General features: G+C 40.2%; 1 protein-coding gene across 1 annotated transcript in view; it reads right to left on the bottom strand.

Moving 5' to 3' along the window:
* Positions 1-4,290: 4,290 nt before the first annotated feature.
* MRPL48 (mitochondrial ribosomal protein L48) overlaps positions 4,291-21,786 on the bottom strand; it is a 54,211-nt gene continuing 36,715 nt past the window's right edge. Inside the window, exons 5-8 of the mRNA XM_055549063.1 lie at positions 17,371-17,540; positions 6,939-7,041; positions 5,292-5,381; positions 4,291-4,586 (exon numbers count right to left, since the gene is read on the bottom strand). Coding sequence (XP_055405038.1) covers positions 4,512-4,586; positions 5,292-5,381; positions 6,939-7,041; positions 17,371-17,540 — 438 coding nt within the window. The 3' untranslated portion in view covers positions 4,291-4,511. The remainder of the gene's footprint in view (positions 4,587-5,291; positions 5,382-6,938; positions 7,042-17,370; positions 17,541-21,786) is intronic.

The raw sequence follows: 21,786 nt of genomic DNA, 5'->3' as shown, positions 1-21,786 counted from the left end.
TCCAGGGAGATCAGACATTTGAAGACAAAAATGACAGACAGAGATCAAAGTACAGATTGAACAAGTACAAGACACGTTGCTGCTTCTACCTGTAGTGCCTGTCAGCAGTTCTGGTTCCAGACAGGCCCGATGCATGCCCAAGAGACCTTTCCTCCCCTGAATGTATTTTACATCCTAGAACAGTGAGGACTGGGGTCTGTGAGCATTGTTCCAGTGTCTGAATGCCCCAAATATCCAGATTCCATTTCTTTCTCTGCAGCTAAAAAACACCCTTTCAGAATCCACAGCTGGCTTGATGGGAGAGGAGTAAGGCATCCTCAGCCAGAAGAAAAGGACTAACATATGAAGCTGAGGAATCCACCACCTTCATGAGGAAAACTGCCCATTTAACCTGGGCATTCTGTCCTTGAAAGTTACTGATCCACGTAAGAATCCATTTCTAAAAATTTCAGCAATGTGTACTGAACCAGGAATCCAGTGACTTAAAGCTATCCCTGTGAGTGACCTCGGACAAGTCTCTTTCCCTCCTGGGCCAGTTAACTCATCTGTAAAATGAAAACCAGAATGGATTATCTTAAAGATTATATATTGATAGAGCCAAAACTAGAACCCAGCTACTCGTTTCTAATCCATTGACCTTTCCTTTCTTCTCTCCTGCCTAGCCCTCAGGTTTTTGCAGCAGTACTAGACATTTTAACCCTAACTGGGTCCAAAATTAAAAGTATGCTAAAGGAATGAACTACAGTTACATGCAACAACATGAGTAAAAACATCAGGGTAAGTGAATGAAGTCAGACACAAAAGGGTATATACTCAATGCTATTTATATATTGTTAGACAAAACTAACCTATGGCAATAGAAACGAGATTACTGGTTGTTTCTGGGAAGAATGACTATCAAAGACTGTAGGGGAACTTTCTGGGGCATGGAAATGTCCTTTAATTTAATAAAAGTGTAGGTTTCATTGGTGACAGCATTTTCAAAACTGATCAGATATATACTTAAGATCTTTGTTTCACCATGTATAAATTATATTTCAATGAAAAAATAATCTTTTTAAATAGTATAGTGAAAAAAAAATGAAAAAAAAAGTATAGTGAAGTTTACATGGGAAGGTAATCTAACATTTACTGAGCACATGCTTGCCCATTTTATACATTATCTCCATCTCAAATTCTTAAAAGGGATTACCCCCATTTTACACATCAGAAAACTGAGGTTTGATGAGATTAAAATAACTCACCTGAGGCCTCAAAACTAATAAATGTAGAAATTAAGAATAGCTCAGATTTGTCTGCCTCTTATCTTCATAATAGGTTCTTTCAGGAAGGCAGGAGAAGGAATTAATATTTTCAGCCTAGAGCCCAGAGACTTGTATTTCATTTGATTTCACTGCCATGTATTCCTAGGGAAGTTCACTTCCCTCTAAAGAGTCAAATGAAGCTCATAATTGTTCTAACTCTGAGGTTCTAGCAATCAGAGTATCTGTCCCTATTACCAGGATAAGACATGATGAGTAATTTTCATTTGTTTCAGGGCAGGCTAATCACGAACAACAAAAGCCCTTTGGCTCTGGTGAGAGGATACATCACTAACTAGGTCAGCGACACAAGAGCTCCAAGGTGACAAAACCCAGAGCCTCCTGTTTAAGAGGGAAGCCTGACTCATCCCTCATGATGTAATGGAAAGAGATGGACTGGGAATCAAGAGATCTGAATCCTGCTCCCAGCTCTGCCGATGAGGTGCCCTGTCACCTTAACTAAAGCACTGCCCTTCCTGGGCCCTAACCTGCACTTGCAGGATAAAAGAGGTTAGGCTGGCTGGGTCTCAAGTCCCTCAGCTCTAGTATCTTGTCGATTTGTGAAACCTTGCGTCTTGCTTTCACAAATTATTAGCAAGGAAAGGTGAGCAACTGGAAAATACCACTGTATTCCATGTTCCTAAATGGGGCCCACATGACTTGCCCATTGCCTGTGTGATATGGAGGCACTGTGTGTCTGTGTGTATGCTTGTGTGCTAAGTCGCTTCAGTTGTGTCCAACTCTACGACCCTATGAACTGTAGCCCCCCAGGCTCTTCTGTCCCCAGGGGTTCTCCAGGCAAGAATACTGGAGTGGGTTGCCATGCCCTCCAGGGGATCGTCCCAACCCAGGGATCGAACCCTTGTCTCTTATGTCTCCTGCATTGGCAGGCAGGTTCTTTACCACTGGCGCCACCTGGGAAGCCCGTCTGTGTGTATACATGTGTTTAATTCACCTTATCTTCAAGTCACTACACATCCTCCAACTTTACACTCATCCATTAGCTGCTGCTCTCTCATCTTCCCTAAAGGAAACTCAGCAATGATTACTTCTCCAACCAAAATATCAGTCTTCACCTGGCAGATTCTGCCCATACTCCCAGTGGGGTTCCCTTCTAAGTCCTGGCCTGCTGAACCTTCAATTTGAATTCAGAAAAGCATTTTAATTGAGGGCACCTGCTATCTTGACAGCCCTCCCCAGTGTTATACCTTGAGAAGAAATCTGGGTTTCCCCTTGTTGCTTTTGGAAACCAAGTCAAAGAAACCAAAATAACTTCAGAGCTTAAAATTTCTGAAAAGTTTCAGGAAAGTACATGGAATACTAAGAGTGCTCTAAGCTCTCCCAGACCTCTTTATAGGTTATCCAAGAGAAGTAGAGGGTAACAGAGGGGAGAGGTGTGCCACTTATTAGCTGTGTGACCCTAGGATGTCGATTCAGCTCTCCAAACCCCAGTTTCTTCACCTGTAAAATTGGAAATAATACCATCAACCCCAAGGATAATCTGTATATAGAGCATAATTAGAGTTCAATAAATGTGAGTGAGATGCACTCACACATTTTCACACACAGTTACTATCTGCATGCACACACATATGAAGTGAAGTCACTCAGTCCTGTCCAACTCTTTGTGACCCCATGGGCTGTAGCCTACAAGGCTCCTCTGTCCATGGAATTTTCCAGGCAAGAGTACTGGAGTGGGTTGCCATTTCCTTCTCCAGGGGATCTTCCCAACTCAGGGATCGAACCTGGGTCTCCCACACTGCAGGCAGTCACTTTACCGTCTGAGCCACCAGGGAACCCCTTAAGGCTGCTGCTGCTACTAAGTCACTTCAGTCGTGTCCAACTCTGTGCGACCCCATCGACAGCAGCCCACCAGGCTCCACCGCCCCTGGGATTCTCCAGGCAAGAACACTGGAGTGGGTTGCCATTTCCTTCTCCAATGCATGAAAGTGAAGTCGCTCAGTCGTGTCCGACTCTTAGCGACCCCATGGACTGCAGCCTACCAGGCTCCTCCGTCCATGGGATTTCCCAGGCAAGAGTACTGGAGTGGGTTGCCATTACCTTCTCCAGCCCTTAAGGCTAGTGGTTCTCAAAGAGGCAACTCTGACCAGCAGCAACAGCACCCTTGCTCAAGATCTAAATCAGAAAATCTGGGAATGGAGTCCAGTAATTCTTGTTCTTAAAAGCCTTGCAGGTGATCCTGATGCATGCTTAAGTTTGAAAACCAATGACTCAGATCCATGTTTGACAAACTATTTTTATAAAGGGCCATGTAAAAATGTTTTAGCTTAACCGTCTTTGTCACAGTGACTCAACTCTGCCATGGCAACATAAAAACAGCCACAGACAATATATAAATGAATAAGCAGGGCTCTGTTCCCATAAACCTTTGTCTATGGGGGTTTAAAATAGGGTTTTGGAACTGGATAGAGGTTACACAACACTGCAAATGTATTAAATACCATGCAATTATTCACTTTCAAATGGTTAGTTTTGTGACACGTGAATGTCACCTCAATAAATTATTTTTAAAAAGCAAATAGGCAGTTGATGGGATTTGGCTCACAGGGTGCAATTTCCTGACACCTGACCAAGATCAACCTTTAATTCTTTGCTTAAACTTATTCCAGGCAACCCTAATTTGCAGTTACATAACATCTACCTGCATACTTATGACAGGTCACTCACTGCCCCACAAGGTAATTTTTTTTTCTCACTTATAAACAGACCCTGATTCTATCTGGAGGGTTTTTTCATATACAAAATCTCCCTCCCTGTGCCTTTTATCCATGGAGAGTTTATTTATGATTGTCTGCCTCATTAAAGGGACTCCATGCCAGGTTGATTTAAAGGATGAGTTCACTCTTAATTGGAGAAATTCTGAAGGGGAACACACTTGTGTGCTAAAGCACCAGGCAAAGAGAAATCCAATCCCTTAGTTAAAGATACTCCACAGGGTGGAATGACTTCTCACATACATACACACATCCATCAGCAGCAGCTTTTTATTAGATGGAGGATACCCAGGGTTGGCTCAAAGAAGAGTGGTGACAATTGGTGAGCAAGGAGAGGAGACACTCCTTGCAGTGGAGATGGGTACTTATGATGTTGAGAGTCAGGGTCTCCTGCTCAACTCTGGCCACCCAGGAAGCTCTTCCCCTTGCCACTAATATCACCAGTGCTGAAAGGCATGAAAGGGTCTGCAATGAGCTAGTTCAACTTGGCTAACAGTTCTTCCAGTTCTGGCCGAGCTTTGAACCTTCCCTTGAAGTCTTCTTCAGTGTGCTGTGGAGAAGAAAAAGAAAATAAGAGGGAATTACTACAGAGTCACTCAGATATGCCCAGCATCAGAAAAGGATACATCAGCCAGCTCTGTAGAAAATTATTTGGATTCAACTAACTTTTACTGAGTAGCTACTATGTACCAGGGTGCGATCCCTGGGTCAGGAAGATCCCCTGGAGGAGGGCACAGCAATCCACCTCTAGTATTCTTGCCTGGAGAATCCACATGGACAGAGGAGCCTGGCAGGCTACAGTAACAGTGTTGCAAAGAGTTGGACATGACTGAAGCGACTTAGCATGCACACACATACTATGTACCAGACTTATATTAGGTATCAAGGACTCAAATTTGAATTGGACTTCCTCCATGCCTATTTGTGTTCTGATTACTTACACTGCATGTGACCTTAAATCATATTCTTTCTGCTATACAGCTGCCTCAAGGGAGGGAATTTGGGGGTATAATGGGCTACCCCTAACATCAGGATGCTCTGACAGAGTTCAGCTTTCATGGTCTATGAAGTATGATCCCTGATGCATTGGAACAGTCAGACTAATAATCACGGTAAAGCAGCCTGCACACCTTTCCTGATTATTATCTGGGTTAAGTTATCCACATGCCTTTTTTGTTTCTAAAGTCAGCCAATCCAGATTTTCTTATCCATATTTTGATCCCATCAGTGGGCCTCTTCTCAAATTAGCACCTACCTCCCTCACCGACAATTTGACTCCTTCAGGAAGATTGCTTTGGATTATTTCCAAGAAAATCTCTGCAAACGTAGCACTCAAACCGCTGATCTGCAAAAGGAAAGAAGATGCTTGGAGAGAGTCACTGAAAGTTAGGTGGTTGGGCAGAAAGGGCAAGGCCTCAAATGTCAGCTCCAGTAGAGCCTGAGGGCCTTTGGGTAAAGGATTAACACCCAGAGCTGATTTTGGAGCTCAGACTTCACAGGATTTCGATTTCTCTTGCTGATCTGCCAAGTTGTCTGACTACTGAGATGGTCATGGCCAATATCTGCTCTTTCCCCCACCCCCTCTCCCCACCAATATCTGCTCTTGTAGGCAATGAATGTCATAACTGGATTAAGAGGTTAAGTCCAGGATGACTTTCTGAGTCAACTCAAATTTACCCACATAGACCACCCACCACCTGATTGTCATCAGACCCTGTGCTGAGAATCCAAAGATAAATCAGATGTGTTGGAAGAAAGGCATGCAGCGGGAAGGCAGAACCCAGAAGAGAAACATCTACCTAACTTAATCAGGGAGGTTAAAAAAAAAAAAGCTTCCAAAAGAGGGTAACATCTGGTTGGAGTCTTAAAAAACAAGGGTAAATTGGGAGAATTCAACTGTAGTGTGGAGTTGTTTTTTTTTTTAAGGCAGAGGAAATAATATTCAGTAAAATGTGAAGGAATAGCACAGTACTAAGGAAAAGCACAGTACCAGGGAATTAAAACTAGTTCCATGTGTGACTGGAACGAATGAAGGTGTGAAGAGGAAAAGCTGGAGAAGAATCATGAAGCCACTTAGGTGCTAATCAAAAGAGTTCAAACTTTATCCTATGGGCCTTGGTGGCAAGTTAGATCTGTCATAAAATGAAGCTCAAATAATTTATTCCTGATAACATTTAAAGAACCAAGATTGTAAGTACTTTAATCATTTAAAAATTTAACATAGATTTAGGGTGTTACTACTTTAACATCCTACTGGTTATCTTCCTGATACATTTCTTGAGTGGATCAAAAAGGGTGAAGTCCATGTGTTGGAATATTACTTGGCAGAAAAAAGGAATGAAGTATTGATATGTGCTACTACTACAACATGGATGAACCTCGAAAACATTATGCTACATAAAAGAAGCTAGATATAAAAGGCCACATATTATATAATTTCATTTGAAGAAGTGTCTACAAGAGGTAAAACCACAGAAATGGAAAGTAGATTAGTGGTTGCCAGGAGCTAGGGGAATGGGGGAAAAGGAGTGACTGCTAATGGATACAGAGTTAAAGGGAAGCCACTGAGGGGGTCTATATGGGAAAATGACATGATCACATTGACATGAGTGTAAAGCAAAGTGGATGGATCTGAAAGGTTTTTAGGGGTAGAAACCATAGAATCTGGAGAATGAATGGATACCCAAGGACAAAGAAGGGTCAAGCATTAAGCTCAAAGGTGAGGAGGATCATAGGGAAAAAAACAGTCCTCCTACAATTAGTCTTGCAGACACTGAGTGTAGGGCACCTGTTGAACATCTTGGTGGAGAAACCCAGTAGACACTGGATATCAGGTTTGAAACTCAACCAAGAAAGAACCAGGAGAGGTAGAGACATTTCAAGTTTCTTCCAGAGTACCTACCTGAACCACTCGCTCATGGGTGGTAAGAACTGAGTCCAGTAACATTTTGTTGCCTTGGTCCTGAAGCTGCAACACCTCCATGGTTTTGGTGGGCATTGCATAACTGTGGGAAGGAAAAGTCAGCTATTGGGAGGGTTCCTTTAAGCCAGCCACACCACTTCAGTCAGGGTAGTCCCTGAGTGCAGCCACCATGGCACGAAGTAGCTCCTGCAACCTTGGGCTGTCTATCTGCAGCCAGGGGCAAAGTAACCAGATCCTCTTACACCTTCTCCAGAAGTCTTTACACTCCGTGAGGGGATAGACCACGTCTAATACTTCTATGCATCCCTCGTCATGCTTAACATAACACTCTGAGTAAAGCCTGGTGATTAATAAGTATTTGCTGCTACTAAATAATTGCCAGTTCTAAAAGAATTAAGCTCACCACTAGGTATACTGTGGAGGCTAACCTTGGGTATTTCATCTCTTCTGAAGAAATGAGGCATGAAACCCAATCCTGCTCCAGTTGTATTTTTATTTTACTTATTTATTTTTTTAAAATTTGGCCATGCTGTGAGGCACGTGAGATCTTAGTTCTCTGACCAGAGATGAAACCCATGTACCCTGCATTGGAAGCACAGAGTCTTAACCACTGGACCACCAAGGGAGTCCCCTGCTCCAGTTCTACAGCAGGATTTCTTAATGTCAGCACTATTGACCCTTTAGAACAGGTAATCCTTGTTGTGGAGGCTGGCCTATGCATCCTTAACCTCTATATCCAGCAAATGCTAGTAGTACCCCCAAAGTGATAACAATTAGAACTATCTCCAGACATTGTTAAATGTCTCCAGGTTGAGAAACATTGTTGTAATCTATGCTCACTATAATCAGCTTCAGTAGATCTATAAACCACAATGAAAAGAGTGCTGGACTTGGGGTCATGTCTTAGCCCTGCCACTTATTAGCAATATTTACTTAGGCAAGTCCCTTCCCCTTCTTGGACTCAGTTTCTTCATGTATAATGGGGATTACCATCCAGGCTTGTATCAATAGACAATTATGAGAATCAGATAAGGTGATGAGATAGAACTGATGACTACACAGAAATATGATATTAGTATTGTGTTCATCTTATCAAAAAGTTCCTCATACTGAATATTCAAATGGAATACTAATAACAACAGTAGGATTGCTGAATTTTCATGCTACACAAACTTCATGAATTAAGAGAAAGAAGCATGACCCTCTACAGATGGACTGCTACAAAAAGAAGTCTGGTGTAATAGAAAGTGTTTTGTAAACATGAGAGTCAGTACTGGATTTAAATGTTGGCTCTGCCACTTATTACCTATTTGACCTTGGACAAACTAATTCAGCTCTCTGGGTCTTTGTTTCTTCAGCTATTAAATGAAGATAATAATACCTAGTTCATAGGGTTTTCAGTTCAGTTCAGTTCAGTCACTCAGTCATGTCCAACTCTTTGCGACCCCATGAATGGCAGCACGCCAGGCCTCCCTGTCCATCACCAACTCCCGGAGTTCACTCAGACTCATGACCATTGAGTCAGTGATGCCATCCAGCCATCTCATCCTCTGTTGTCCCCTTCTCCTCCTGACCCCAATCCCTCCCAGCATCAGAGTCTTTTCCAATGAGTCAATTCTTCACAAGAGATGGCAAAAGTATTGGAGTTTCAGCTTCAGCATCAGTCCTTCCAATGAACACCAGGACTGATCTCCTTTAGGATGGACTGGTTGAATCTCCTTGTAGTCCAAGGGACTGTAAAGAGTCTTGTCCAACACCACAGTTCAAAAGTATCAATTCTTCGGCACTCAGCTTTCTTCACAGTCCAACTCTCACATCCATACATGACCACAGGAAAAACCATAGCCTTGACTAAATGGACCTTTGTTGACAAAGTAATATCTCTGCTTTTGAATATGCTATCTAGGTTGGTCATAACTTTCCTTCCAAGGAGTAAGCGTCTTTTAATTTCATGGCTGCAATCACCATCTGCAGTGATTTTGGAGCCCCAAAAAATAAAGTCTGACACTGTTTCCCATCTATTTCCTATGAAGTGATGGGACCAGATGCCATCATCTTAAGTTTTCTGAATGTTGAGCTTTAAGCCAAATTTTTCAATCTCCTCTTTCACTTTCATCAAGAGGCTTTTTAGTTCCTCTTCACTTTCTGCCATAAGGGTGGTGTCATCTGCATATCTGAGGTTATTGATATTTCTCCCGGCAATCTTGATTCCAGCTTGTGCTTCTTCCAGCCCAGCATTTCTCATGATGTATTCTGCATAGAAGTTAAATAAGCAGGGTGACAATATATAGCCTTGACGTACTCCTTTTCCTATTTGGAACCAGTCTGTTGTTCCATGTCCAGTTCTAACTGTTGCTTCCTGACCTGCATACACGTTTCTCCGGAGGCAGGTCAGGTGGTCTGGTATTCTCATCTCTTTCAGAATTTTCCACAGTTTCTTGTGATCCACACAGTCAAAGGCTTTGGCATAGTCAATAAAGCAGAAATAGATGTTTTTCTGGAACTCTCTTGCTTTTTCGATGATCCAGCGGATGTTGGCAATTTGATCTCTGGTTCCTCTGCCTTTTCTAAAACCAGCTTGAACAGCTGGAAGTTCACAGTTCACCCATTGCTGAAGCCTGGCTTGGAGAATTTTTAGCATTATTTTACTAGCATGTGAGATGAGTGCCATTGTGCGGTAGTTTGAGCATTCTTCAGCATAGCCTTTCTTTGGGATTGGAATGAAAACTGACCTTTTCCAGTCCTGTGGACACTGCTGAGTTTTCCAAATTTGCTGGCATATTGAGTGCAGCACTTTCACAGCATCATCTTTCAGGATTTGAAATAGCTCAACTGGGATTCCATCACCTCCACTAGCTTTGTTCGTAGTGATGCTTTCTAAGGCCCATTTGACTTCACATTCCAGGATGTCTGGTTCTAGGTGAATGATCACATCATCGTGATTATCTTGGTCGTGAAGATCTTTTTTGTACAGTTCTTCTGTGTATTCTTGCCACCTCTTCTTAATATCTTCTGGTTCTGTTAGGTCCATACCATTTCTGTCCTTTATTGAGCCCATCTTTGCATGAAATGTTCCCTTGGTATCTCTAATTTTCTTGAAGAGATCTCTAGTCTTTCCCATTCTGTTCTTTTCCTCTATTTCTTTGCATTGATCGCTGAGGAAGGCTTTCTAATCTCTCCTTGCTATTCTTTGGAACTCTGCATTCAGATGCTTATATCTTTCCTTTTCGCTTCTCTTCTTTTCACAGCTATTTGTAAGGCCGCTGCCCCAGTTAAATCAGATTATGTAAGTAATTTGCCTCGCATACTATGCCTACAAATGCCAATTCCCTTGCCCTTACAACAGTGAGTAAATGCTAGGTATTGCAAACTTCCAGGAAAGCTGCCCTAAATAACAACCTCTTCCATTTTATAGCACAATCTCTGATCACTTCAAATTTACACTTAGCAATAACTTCTTTACAAAAAAATCAGGGACTTCTCTGGCGGTCTAGTGGTTAGGACTCCACACTTCCATTGCAGGGGACATGGGTTCAAACCCTGGTCAGAGAACTAAGATCCCGCATACTGCATGGCATGGCCACAAATGGGGAGGCGGGCACATTCATAAACTTGTTATGGAAAATCAAATAAAGTAATTACGTAAAAGCTTTCAGAAAAGTAAACAGCCTCTAAAATGTTCTTTTTCTTTTTTGACATTCCACAGATAAGACTGAATAAAGTGGGACTTGTTCATTCCTACCACTGAGCATGCATTTTATTCTTCAACACTTACTTCAGCAAGATTTCATTGATTTGTTTATTTATTCATTCACTTATTCAACAAACATTTACTGAGATCCTGTTCTGTCCTAGGCAGTCTGATGGGCACAATGCAGTTTATGCTTTCAAGGAGCTTGCTAAGAATGTTTTGGAGACAGGTAAGTACACAAACATTTGCACTATAGGAAGACAAAGGCAATATAGGTATATACCAAATATTACAGAGACAAGAGGGAGAAAAGGGGGAGAGCCTGGGGAAGGCTTCATAGGTGAGGCAGTGCTTTATCAAGATGTAAAGAATGAACATAGATGTTTGCCTGGAGGGCATTCCAAAAGAAGGCAGTCTACAAAGGCAAGGAGGCATGAGGCCCTCAAAGAGAACCAATAGAAAAATCAGACATAGTTTGATTAAAAAAAAAAATACTGGGAACTCTAGTCATTTTAAAGTAGAATAGACCTTTGAGTCACAAGAGTAAAGGTTATTTTTCTTTAGTATCTACATATTGCTGTACTTCCCCAGTTTTCTGCATTAAACATTATTTGGACGATCAGATAGGAAAACAGAAGAGAAGAAATGAAGTAGTTGAATTTCAAGAGTCAACCTAACATGACAAAATAGTGCTGCTTTTGAGGAGTACTGCTGGGATAGGACACAAGGAGGCCTGCTAGGATGCTAGGGAACTTAGAATCTGTGGACTCTACTACATATGTTATACCTCTATTTGAAAATTGTAAGCGGATTTTTTTAAAAAAAGCAAAGAGCAGCGTTATAGAGAATGATGCTTTTGCTCTCCACAGAGAACAGGAGCTGGTCAGCTTCAGGCTTGGAAGCTTCACCCAGATAAGTAAGATTTCCCTCTCTTCAGACAGCTGCTCGGCAAGGGAGACAGGAAAATTAAAGGACCCACAGAAAAGGCTTCTTCCTCTCCTCCTCTGGGTGAGCTGCAGCTGCAGCGATGCAGACCATTTATAGAACAAAAGCTAGCACACAGCTCCCTTGCCCAGTTCCATCTCAAGGTCAGAGCCCTATTCCCAACTCCTAAAGGAAAAATGGATCAAGATAAAATGAAAATCAGAAGAAAAGAAGATCATTTTATCTCTGAAAAGCTGGGCAGCAAGAATACTTGATATAATGGTTTGAAAACCTCAATCAATCCAAAGAAGTGAATTGCTAAAAGTAAACATTTCTTTATGCTCTGCACTATTTGGAGCAAAGAAAAAGGAAAGAGGCAAAAAGCAGCACATTGTTCATTCTGTTTTACTAGGAATTTATGTTTATGCCTATTGGAACTAAATCCAAGGCAACAAGTATTCATCCAGTGCCCACAATGTATCACGTACTGTGCAAGGTCTTAGCACGCCTGCTGATAAAGACAGAAATAGTCCCTGCCTCACAGATCTTAGAGTCTAGTAATAGTCAAGTAATTACAAGGGTAAGGAATTAGCATTATAAAAGGGAAGTTTTTTACTCTTTACTTCTCCTAAATATATAACGTAAAGACCTAAATTAATGAGGTTCTCTGAAGAAGTGACATTCAAAATAAAGCCTAAGAAAAAAATAGGGGTTGATTAGCTGAAGGGGAAAAAGTATTCCAGGCGTTAGAGAGCATATGCAAAGGTCCTGAGGTGGGAAAAGACAAAAAAACAAGTCAGTGCAACTGGAGATAGAAGGAGGAAAGGGAAGTGTGAGTTAAGGCAAGAGAAACAAGCCCACATAATGGAGCACCTAGCAAGACATGTGAGGAACTTTTATTTTGATCTTAAAGGAATGGGAGGCCATGGAAGAACTTTAGCATGGGAGTGACACGATCATATTTCCATTCTAGAAAGATCATACAAATAGCAGTGTGGAGAACCAGTTAGAGGGAATTAAGAATTTGAAGGAAAAGAAGCGGGTTCAAATCAAGAGCTTGCCACTGATTAGATGTATGACTATAGGTGAGCTTCTGTTATACTGCTCCTACTAATAGCAGCCAACGGTTTCTAAACTTAATTGTAAGTGTTTTAAATATATTAACTCCTTAATTTGCACTACAGCTTTATTAGATAGGTACTTTTATTAACCTCATTTTACAGATGAGGAAACCAAGACACAAACAGGTTAAGAAAACTGCCCAATGTCTGTCACACAGTAAGAATGTAGCAGAACAAGGGAAAAACTGCTCCAAAGTCAATGCTTGGACCCACTATGGCAAGGTGCTTATATGAATTAAGTAAAGTAATATACAGAAAAGTATTTGGCAGAGTGGCTGGCTGATAGTAGGTGCTCAACAAATGGTACTGCTTCCTACCTTTACTCAAATGTAGTCAGAGCTTTTTCACAGCCAGTTTTTAAAAACAAAATATCTTTAAAAGTTCTTCTGAAAATTTAAAACACTACTTCAAGGAGCTGATTCACTGAAGGCATGATAACATTCTGTAAATGGCATTTAACGCCCCTTTGCCACCACAGCTTCTGCGATGCTACCCCTAAACTGTGCCAGTTGAAAAAAATCTCATTAATTATTAATAGCAATAATATTATTTACAGAGTGTTTATAATGTGCTGATCGCTCTGTTAAGTGCTATCATATATTTTCCTATTTAATTTTCAGAACTCAAAAAAATAGGAAAATTATCATCACATTATGGAGTCAAAGAAACCAAGGTTCAGAATTTCTCAAGGTCATCTTGGTGATAATAGGTAGAACTAGGATTTCAATGCAGGCAGTTTGATTCCAGAGTTTTCACTCTTAACCATTTGTTACTCAGTACTATCCAAAGACAAGCTGCTGATAAGCAAACTTGTTATCAATTCAAGACAAGATAAGAAGCATGAAAGGGACACTAAACACACTTTTATTCAATCAATGTTTTGTTTTCAATAGCTTCCAATAGAAAGTCTTTCCACAGCAAGACTTTCTTGATGAAGGAAGCAAAGTGTTAATGTACATTTTGGCACAAGCTCGTAATAGCTTCACAGAGTGGTACTTTGAGAAACACAGCCCTAAATTATTATGCTACTCTGTCTCCTTGAACTGACATTAAACTTTATCTTTCACTTACCACCTTCCACATTATAATTATTTTTATATGTGAGTATGTGTGCACACACATGTACACACACACACTCTCCTTTAAATCAGGGGAATTTACCTTTGTATCCTCCAGACAAAAGATACAAAGTGCCTACAGAGCAAGAAGTCCAGTGCCTCCTAGTTCACTGAGCATGTGGACCACAGAGCAAAAAGAGGCTCAGCCAGTAGTTTTTGATTAATTAAAAATTCATCCATTAAATTTTAGGAAATGTATACACAACTGGATTGTGCAATAATATTCAAGGACCTGTCGTTCTTTCAAGAATGGCTTAATGTCCCCCATGGGACAGTCTTTATGCTAGGTACTAAAGAAATAAAGAACACAGTCCCTATGTAGTCAGTGGGGAAGGAATCTGACACACGAAAAGATCATTACAGCCCAGAGCACTAAGTGACATGATAGAGCTATGTGTCAAGTGCTGAAAGAGCAACCAACTCACCCAGGCATCAGAAAAAAGATAAAGCACATCTTTAGGCCTAAAACAATTGAAGCACTATCAGCTATGAGCGCTTAAGTCACAGCTGATTATCCAGTCTTCTAATGAGCACATTTAGCACAGTTATACTGTAAGTAATAAAGGTTTAAAAGTTCAAATTTGGCTTAAAGAGCCTCTTGATGAAGGTGAAAGAGGAGAGTGAAAAAACTGGCTTAAAACTTAACATTCAAAAAACTAAGATCATGGCATCCAGTCTCATCACTTCATGGCAACAGATGAGGAAACAACAGAAACAGTCACAAACATTTTCCTGGGCTCCAAAATCACTAGAGACAGTGACTGCAACCATGAAATTAAAAGACACTTGTTCCTTGGAAGAAAGGCACAAACCTAGACTATGTATTAAAAAGCAGAGACATTAGTTTGCTTACAAAGGTCCGCATAGTCAGTCCAGTTCAGTTGCTCAGTCGTGTCCGACTCTTTGCCACCCCATGAACTGCAGCACGACAAGCCTCCCTGTCCATCACCAACTTCCGGAGTCCACCCAAACCCATGTCCACTGTGTTGGTGATGCCATCCAACCACCTCATCCTCTGTTGTCCCCTTCTCCTCCTGCCCTCAATCTTTCCCAGCATTGGAGTCTTTTCTAATGAGTCAGTTCTTCGCATCAGGTGGCCAAAGTATTGGAGTTTCAGCTTCAACATCAGTCCTTCCAATGAACACCCAGACTGATCTCCTTTAGGATGGACTGGTTGGATCTCCTTGCAGTCCAAGGGACTCTCAAGAGTCTTCTCCAATACCACAGTTCAAAAGCATCAATTCTTCAGTGCTCAGCTTTCTTTATAGTCCAACTCTCACATTCATACATGACCACTGGAAAAACCATAGCCTTAACTAGACGGACCTTTGTTGACAAAGTAATGTCTCTGCTTTTAAATATGCTGTCTAGGTTGGTCATAACTTTCCTTCCAAGGAGTAAGTGTCTTTTAATTTCATGGCTGCAATCACCATCTGCAGTGATTTTGGAGCCCCCAAAAATAAAGTCAGCCACTGTTTCCACTGTTTCCCCATCTATTTCCCATGAAGTGATGGGACTGGATGCCGTGATCTTCATTTTCTGAATGTTGAGCTTTAAGCCAACTTTTTCACTCTTCTCTTTCACTTTCATCAAGAGGCTTTTTAGTTCCTCTTCCCTTTCTGCCATAAGGGTGGTGTCATCTGCATATCTGAGGTTATTGATATTTCTCCCACCAATCTTGATTCCAGCTTGTGCTTCTTCCAGCCCAGCATTTCTCATGATGTACTCTGCATAGAAGTTAAATAAGCAAGGTGACAATATACAGCCTTGATGTACCTCTTTTCCGATTTGGAACCAGTCTGTTGTTCCATGTCCAGTTCTAACTGTTGCTTCCTGACCTGCATACACGTTTCTCAAGAGGCAGGTCAGGTGGTCTGGTATTCCCATATCTTTCAGAATTTTCCATAGTTTATTGTGATCCACACAGTCAAAGGCTTTGGCATAGTCAATAAAGCAGAAACAGACGTTTTTCTGGAACTCTCTTGCTTTTTCCATGATCCAGTGGATGTTGGCAATTTGATCTCTGGTTACTCTGCCATTTCTAAAACCAGCTTGAACAGCTGGAAGTTCACAGTTCACCCATTGCTGAAGCCTGGCTTGGAGAATTTTTAGCATTATTTTACTAGCATGTGAGATGAGTGCCATTGTGTGGTGGTTTGAGCATTCTTCAGCATAGCCTTTCTTTGGGATTGGAATGAAAACTGACTTTTTCCAGTCCTGTGGCCACTGCTGAGTTTTCCAAATTTGCTGGCATATTGAATGCAGCACTTTCACGGCATCATCTTTCAGGATTTGAAATAGCTCAACTGGGATTCCATCACCTCCACTAGCTTTGTTTGTAGTGATGCTTCCTAAGGCCCACTTGACTTCACATTCCAGGATGTCTGGCTCTAGGTGAGTGATCACATCATGGTGATTATCTTGGTCGTGAAGATCTTTTTTGTACAGTTCTTCTGTGTATTCTTGCCACCTCTTCTTAATATCTTCAGCTTCTGTTAGGTCCCTACCATACTGTCCTTTATCAAGAAGATCTTTTTTGGACAGTTTTCTGTGTATTCTTGCCACCTCTTCTTAATATCTTCTGCTTCTGTTAGGTCCCTACCATTACTGTCCTTTATCGAGCCCATCTTTGCACAAAATGTTCCCTTGGTATCTCTAATCTTCTTGAAGAGATCTCTAGTCTTTCCCATTCTGTTGTTTTCCTCTATTTCTTTGCATTGATCACTGGGGAAGGCTTTCTTATCTCTCCTTGCTATTCTTTGCAACTCTGCATTCAAATGGGTATATCTTTCCTTTTCTCCTTTGCTTTTCGCTTTCTTTCTTTTCACATCCCCAAGAAAAAGAAATGCAAACCCATTTTGCTTTTTTGCATTTCTTTTTCTTGGGGATGGTCTTGATCCGTGCCTCCTGTACAATGTCATGAACCTCCGTCCATAGTTCTTCAGGCACTCTGTCTATCAGATCTAATCCCTTGAATGTATTTGTTTTATTTATTTATTTTTATTGAATCTATTTGCTTTATTCATAATTACCAATAAACTAGAAAGAATCCAAATATATATCAACCAGTGAAGGCATAAACCAATTAAGGTTTACCATTTAATGGAAAACTATTCAGAATTCTGAATAGATAATCAGAATTAATGGAATACTGAATAGATATTCAGAATAAAGGAATGTCTGCAAAACCCCAGATAAATCTTAAATCCATTATGCTAGTGAAAGAGGCCAGAAACAAACAGCTGCATACTGTATGATTCCATTTATATGATATTCTGGAGAACTTAAAACAAAAGGGACAGGAAATCAATCAGTGGTTGCCAGGAACTCTAGAGCCAAGACAGAGGAGATTAACTACACGTCAGGCACCAAGGTACTTTTTAAAACTTAATGGAGCTGTTCTGTATGTTGATTGTGCCAAACTATATACCTAAAAAGAGTAAATTTTACTACATGTAAATTATTTCTCAAAACAAAAATTATATCTCATTTAACAACAACAAAGTAGAGCATGCTACCCACACCAAGAACATCCCATGCAAAGGCATCTTTCATACCTTTCCTCGACTTTAATGGAGAGATGATTGCAGAGGTTGTGAACATACTGGGCATAACTCTCTGTCAGGGCCATGTCATATGCAATCAGGTGGATGTTTAAAGTCCCATATTCATAATCTGTCCCCAAATTAATGGCTCTTACTTCCACTTTTCCCTTCTTCTTTTTGGGCTGAACACAAAACAAAAGAGAAAGAAAAGTCAAAGTATTATACAAGAAATTCTAACAATACCATCTTGATATATACATGTATATATATAAATCAGTCTTTCAATTAAATTTGTTTACCATGTTTCTCTCTGATTACCATACCTACAAACTGAACTTTTCCTGGGTAGGAATGGGCAGCCTCCCTTGCCATTCTGGGCTGTAGCATCAGTCAGTGAAAGGAGAGGAAATATTGCTGGCAGTTATTTAACATAAATACATGTGACTGTCTTCTGCCATTAACTAGTTTTGAGACTCACTTTCCATCTCTGGCCCTCAGTTTCCCAATTTTTATATCACTGGGGTTATACTAGATAACAGATTCTTGAGGAGTTTCTCTTTTTTTGGCTGCCTGTGCGGCTTGTCAGATTTTAGTTCCCTGGTCAGGGAGTGAACCTAGGCCCTCCACAATGAGAGTAGAGTCCTAACCACTGGACCACCAGGGAATTCCCAACAGATTTTTTTTTAAGAATTCTTTCTCTTTTTTTAAATTTTATTTATTTATTTCGGCTTCCCTGATAGCTCAGTTGGTAAAGAATCCACCTGTGATTCAGGAGACCCTGGTTCAATTCCTGGGTTGGGAAGATCTGTTGGAGAAGGGATAGGCTACCTATTCCAGTATTCTGGCCTGGAGAACTCCAGGGTCACAAAGAGTTGGATATGAACCTAGGCCCTTGGCAGTGAGAGCACAGAGTCCTAAACACTGGACCACCAGGGAATTCCCAACAGATTCTTTTTTTTTTTTTTTAAGAACTCTCTTTTTTTTTATATTTATTTCTTCTTGGCTGTGCTGGGTTTTCACTGCTGCATGCAGGCTTTCTTTAGTTGCGGTGAGCTACTCTTTAGTTGTGGTGCGTTGGCTTCTCAGTGTGGTGGCTTCTGTTGTTGTAAAGAACGAGCTCTAGAGTGCAGGCCCAGTAGTTGTGGCACAAGGGCTTAGTTACCCCGTGGCATGTGGAATCTTGCAAGACCAGGGATTGAACCCATGTCCCTGCACTGACAGTGGGATTCTTAATTGGGCCACCAGGAAAGTCCCAACAGATTCTTAATCTAGAACCTGTAAAGGAATTTTAAGGGGTTTGTCAACCCCAAAACTTATATGCAAAATTTTACATGTGTGTATATTTTTCTAAGGAGAAAATCCTTAAGTTTCATCAGAATATTAAGGAAATCAATCACAAGAAAGCACAGAATTAGTTCTCTGCCAGCCTTCCTAGCTTTGAAATTCTGCAGTCCAATTATTTAGACAGCCTTTCTTTTAAAAGTTTAGAGGCAGAAAAATTATTTTATTTCTATCCTTTTATTTCATATAAAGTACTGCTTTACTACAGATCAACCTGTTCAAACTGCTGTAAAAAAAATTAAAATGAGGCCTGGAAAAATAGATATGTAACACAACATAGATCAGGATCAAGAAAGCTTCTCAACCAGAAATAATTTAACCTAAATGCCCATCAGGAGGGGAATCTATTAAATAAATCATGGCACATTCTTTCAGTAGTACATTATGCAGCTGTAAGAAGAAATAAGGAACTTCTTTATGTAGTGATATAGAAAGATTTTTAAGATAAATGACAAAAGCAGACTGTAGAATAATGTGTTCAGAATATTGCCATACATACAAAAAGGGTAAGCAGGGAAGAATAGATGTGTGTATGTTTAACTACTTACATATGTATTTGCTTGCATATTAAAAAATAACTCTGGAAGGATACACAAAAAGACTAATACTATTGGTAACCTATGAGGAAGGGAACTGGATTGCTGGGCAACAGGCGTGGGAAGCAGACTTTTAAACTATTTCCTTTCTATATTTTTTGAATTTTTAATAATATGAATCTTTTATCCATTCAAAGTTAGAATCTTAAAATCTACCTTGTTTTTTAAAATTTTTAAGTCAAAATGTTTTTACAATATAATATTCTTGTGATATTAAAAGAATCTTGCTCTTTGGAAGGAAAGCTATGACAAACCTAGACAGCATATTAAAAAGCAGAGACATCTCTTTGCTGACAAATGTCCATATAGTCAAAGCTATGGTTTTTCCAGTAGACATGTATGGATGTGAGAGTTGAACCATAAAGAAGGCTGAGCACCAAAGAATTGGTACTTTCGAACTGTGGTACTGGAAAAGGCTCTTGAAAGTCCCTTGGACTGCAAGGAAATCAAACCAGTCAATTCTGAAGGAAATAAAAACCTGAATATTCATTGGAAGAACTAGCGCTGAAGCTGAAGCCCCAATACTTTGGCCACCTGATGCGAAGAGCTGACTCATTAGAAAAGATCCTGATGGTGGGAAAGATTGAAGGCAGGAAGAGAAGACGGCGGCACACGATGCGATGTTTAGATAGCATCACTGACTCAATGGACATGAATTTGAGCAAACTCTGGGAGATAGAGGACAGGGAAGCCTGGCGTGCTGCAGTCCATGGGTCACAGAGAGTCTGACACAACTTAGCAACTGAAAAACATTCATATGAAAATTGCATAAATAAGTACACAGCTCAATGAATTTTCACAAACTGAAAACACTTGTATAAACAGTATCTTGAATAAGAAACAGATCACTACCAGCACCCCAAAAGTATCCTGTCCCCCAAATGGGCAAACCACTATTCTGACTTCCAAAACCAAAGGGTTACTTTGCCTATTTTTTAAGTATGTGAAAATGGAATAATATACTAGGTTCTCTTTTGTGTACAGCTTCTTTAACTGATTATGTTTGCAAGATTCATCATTTTTAGATGAAACAGTAATTCTTTACTTCCCATTGCCCTAGTAGTTTATTTATATGAATATGCTACAACTTATTTATACTTTTTACTGGAGGTAGAAATTAGAGTTGTTTCAAATTAGAGTTGTTTCCAGTGTGGACCATGATGAACAGTATTGCTACTAATGTTTCTGCATGTATCTTTCAGTGAACACGTGTATGCATTGTTGGGGATATACCCAGAACCTGTGCAGAGGTTCATCTTTAATAGTTCTCTCAAACAGTTTTTAAAAATCGTTTCCAGTTTAGACTCCCACCAGAGTACTTAAGAGTTCTAGGTGCTTTACATTCTTGCCAGTATTTATAAAACCGAGTATAGTCAGGTTTTCCGGTTGGTTTCTTTCACCCATTCTGGTTGGTATGAAGTGGTAATGCACTGAGACGTTTAACTTGCATTTCCTTTAAGTCTACTGAACTGGAGCACATTTCCATTAAGGCCACCGGCCATTTGGATATTCTCTTTTGTAACCTGTTTATTCAAGTATTTGCCCATTTTTTAGATTGGGTGGTCTTCCTTTCTCTTACTGATTTGTAGAGGTTCCTTCTATATTCTAGATATGATCCTTTGTTAAATGTACATGTTACAAATATCCTCTTCCTCCCTGTATCTTCCTTTTTCACTTTTTAATGGTGCATTTTGAGCATAAATTCTTGTTTTTTAATGTAGTCCAATTTACTCATTTTTTTTCTTGTATAGTTGTAATGACTTTTGTGTCCTATTTAAGAAATCTTTGCTTAGTTTAAGATCATGAGTATATTTTTGTATGTTACCTCCCAGAAGTTTGATAATTATAATAATTACATTTAGATCTACAAAAATTGTAAATGCTTTCTGTGTGCAGTGTGCAGTAGGAGTCAAGTCAGCTTTTGTCACATGACTGTCCAATCCAGTTGACTGGACACCACTGCAATCGGTGTTGTCATATAACGAACGGTCATATGCTAAATGTTCATAGATACTTAGATCTGTTTCTATATTCTTTATTCTGTTCCAGTGGGCTATTTGTCTATTCTTCAGCTAATACCACACTGTCCTAATTACTGGAGATTTAATGTAAGTCTTGCTAGTTGGTAGAAAAAAAATTTTTTTTAAGAAATAGTGAGGAGGGGCAATCTATTTACATGTCTTAAGTCACCACTATTATTAGCCAGCAGCCTAGTTATTGCCACAGCAGAGTTGTTTCTGGCTGAGCACCTAGAATGGGTCTCTCATATCACTGCTCTCCAGGTCAGTCTAAGAGAGCAGGGACCCAACCTGGGGGGGGCAAGGGGAGGACCAAGAAATGGTCCTTTCACAAGACCAGTAAAACTGATGATAAACCTAGTCTCATAGGGATATTCTGAGAACTGAACAAAACATTGTATATACTTAATTCAATCCATGGCACATATTTAAACACTCAGTATGCATTAACTTTTATTATTATTTTTTGTTTT

Source organism: Bubalus kerabau, chromosome 15, assembly GCF_029407905.1.
Source record: "Bubalus kerabau isolate K-KA32 ecotype Philippines breed swamp buffalo chromosome 15, PCC_UOA_SB_1v2, whole genome shotgun sequence".
Lineage (NCBI taxonomy): Eukaryota > Metazoa > Chordata > Mammalia > Artiodactyla > Bovidae > Bubalus > Bubalus kerabau.
This window is presented reverse-complemented; position numbering and strand designations above follow the sequence as displayed.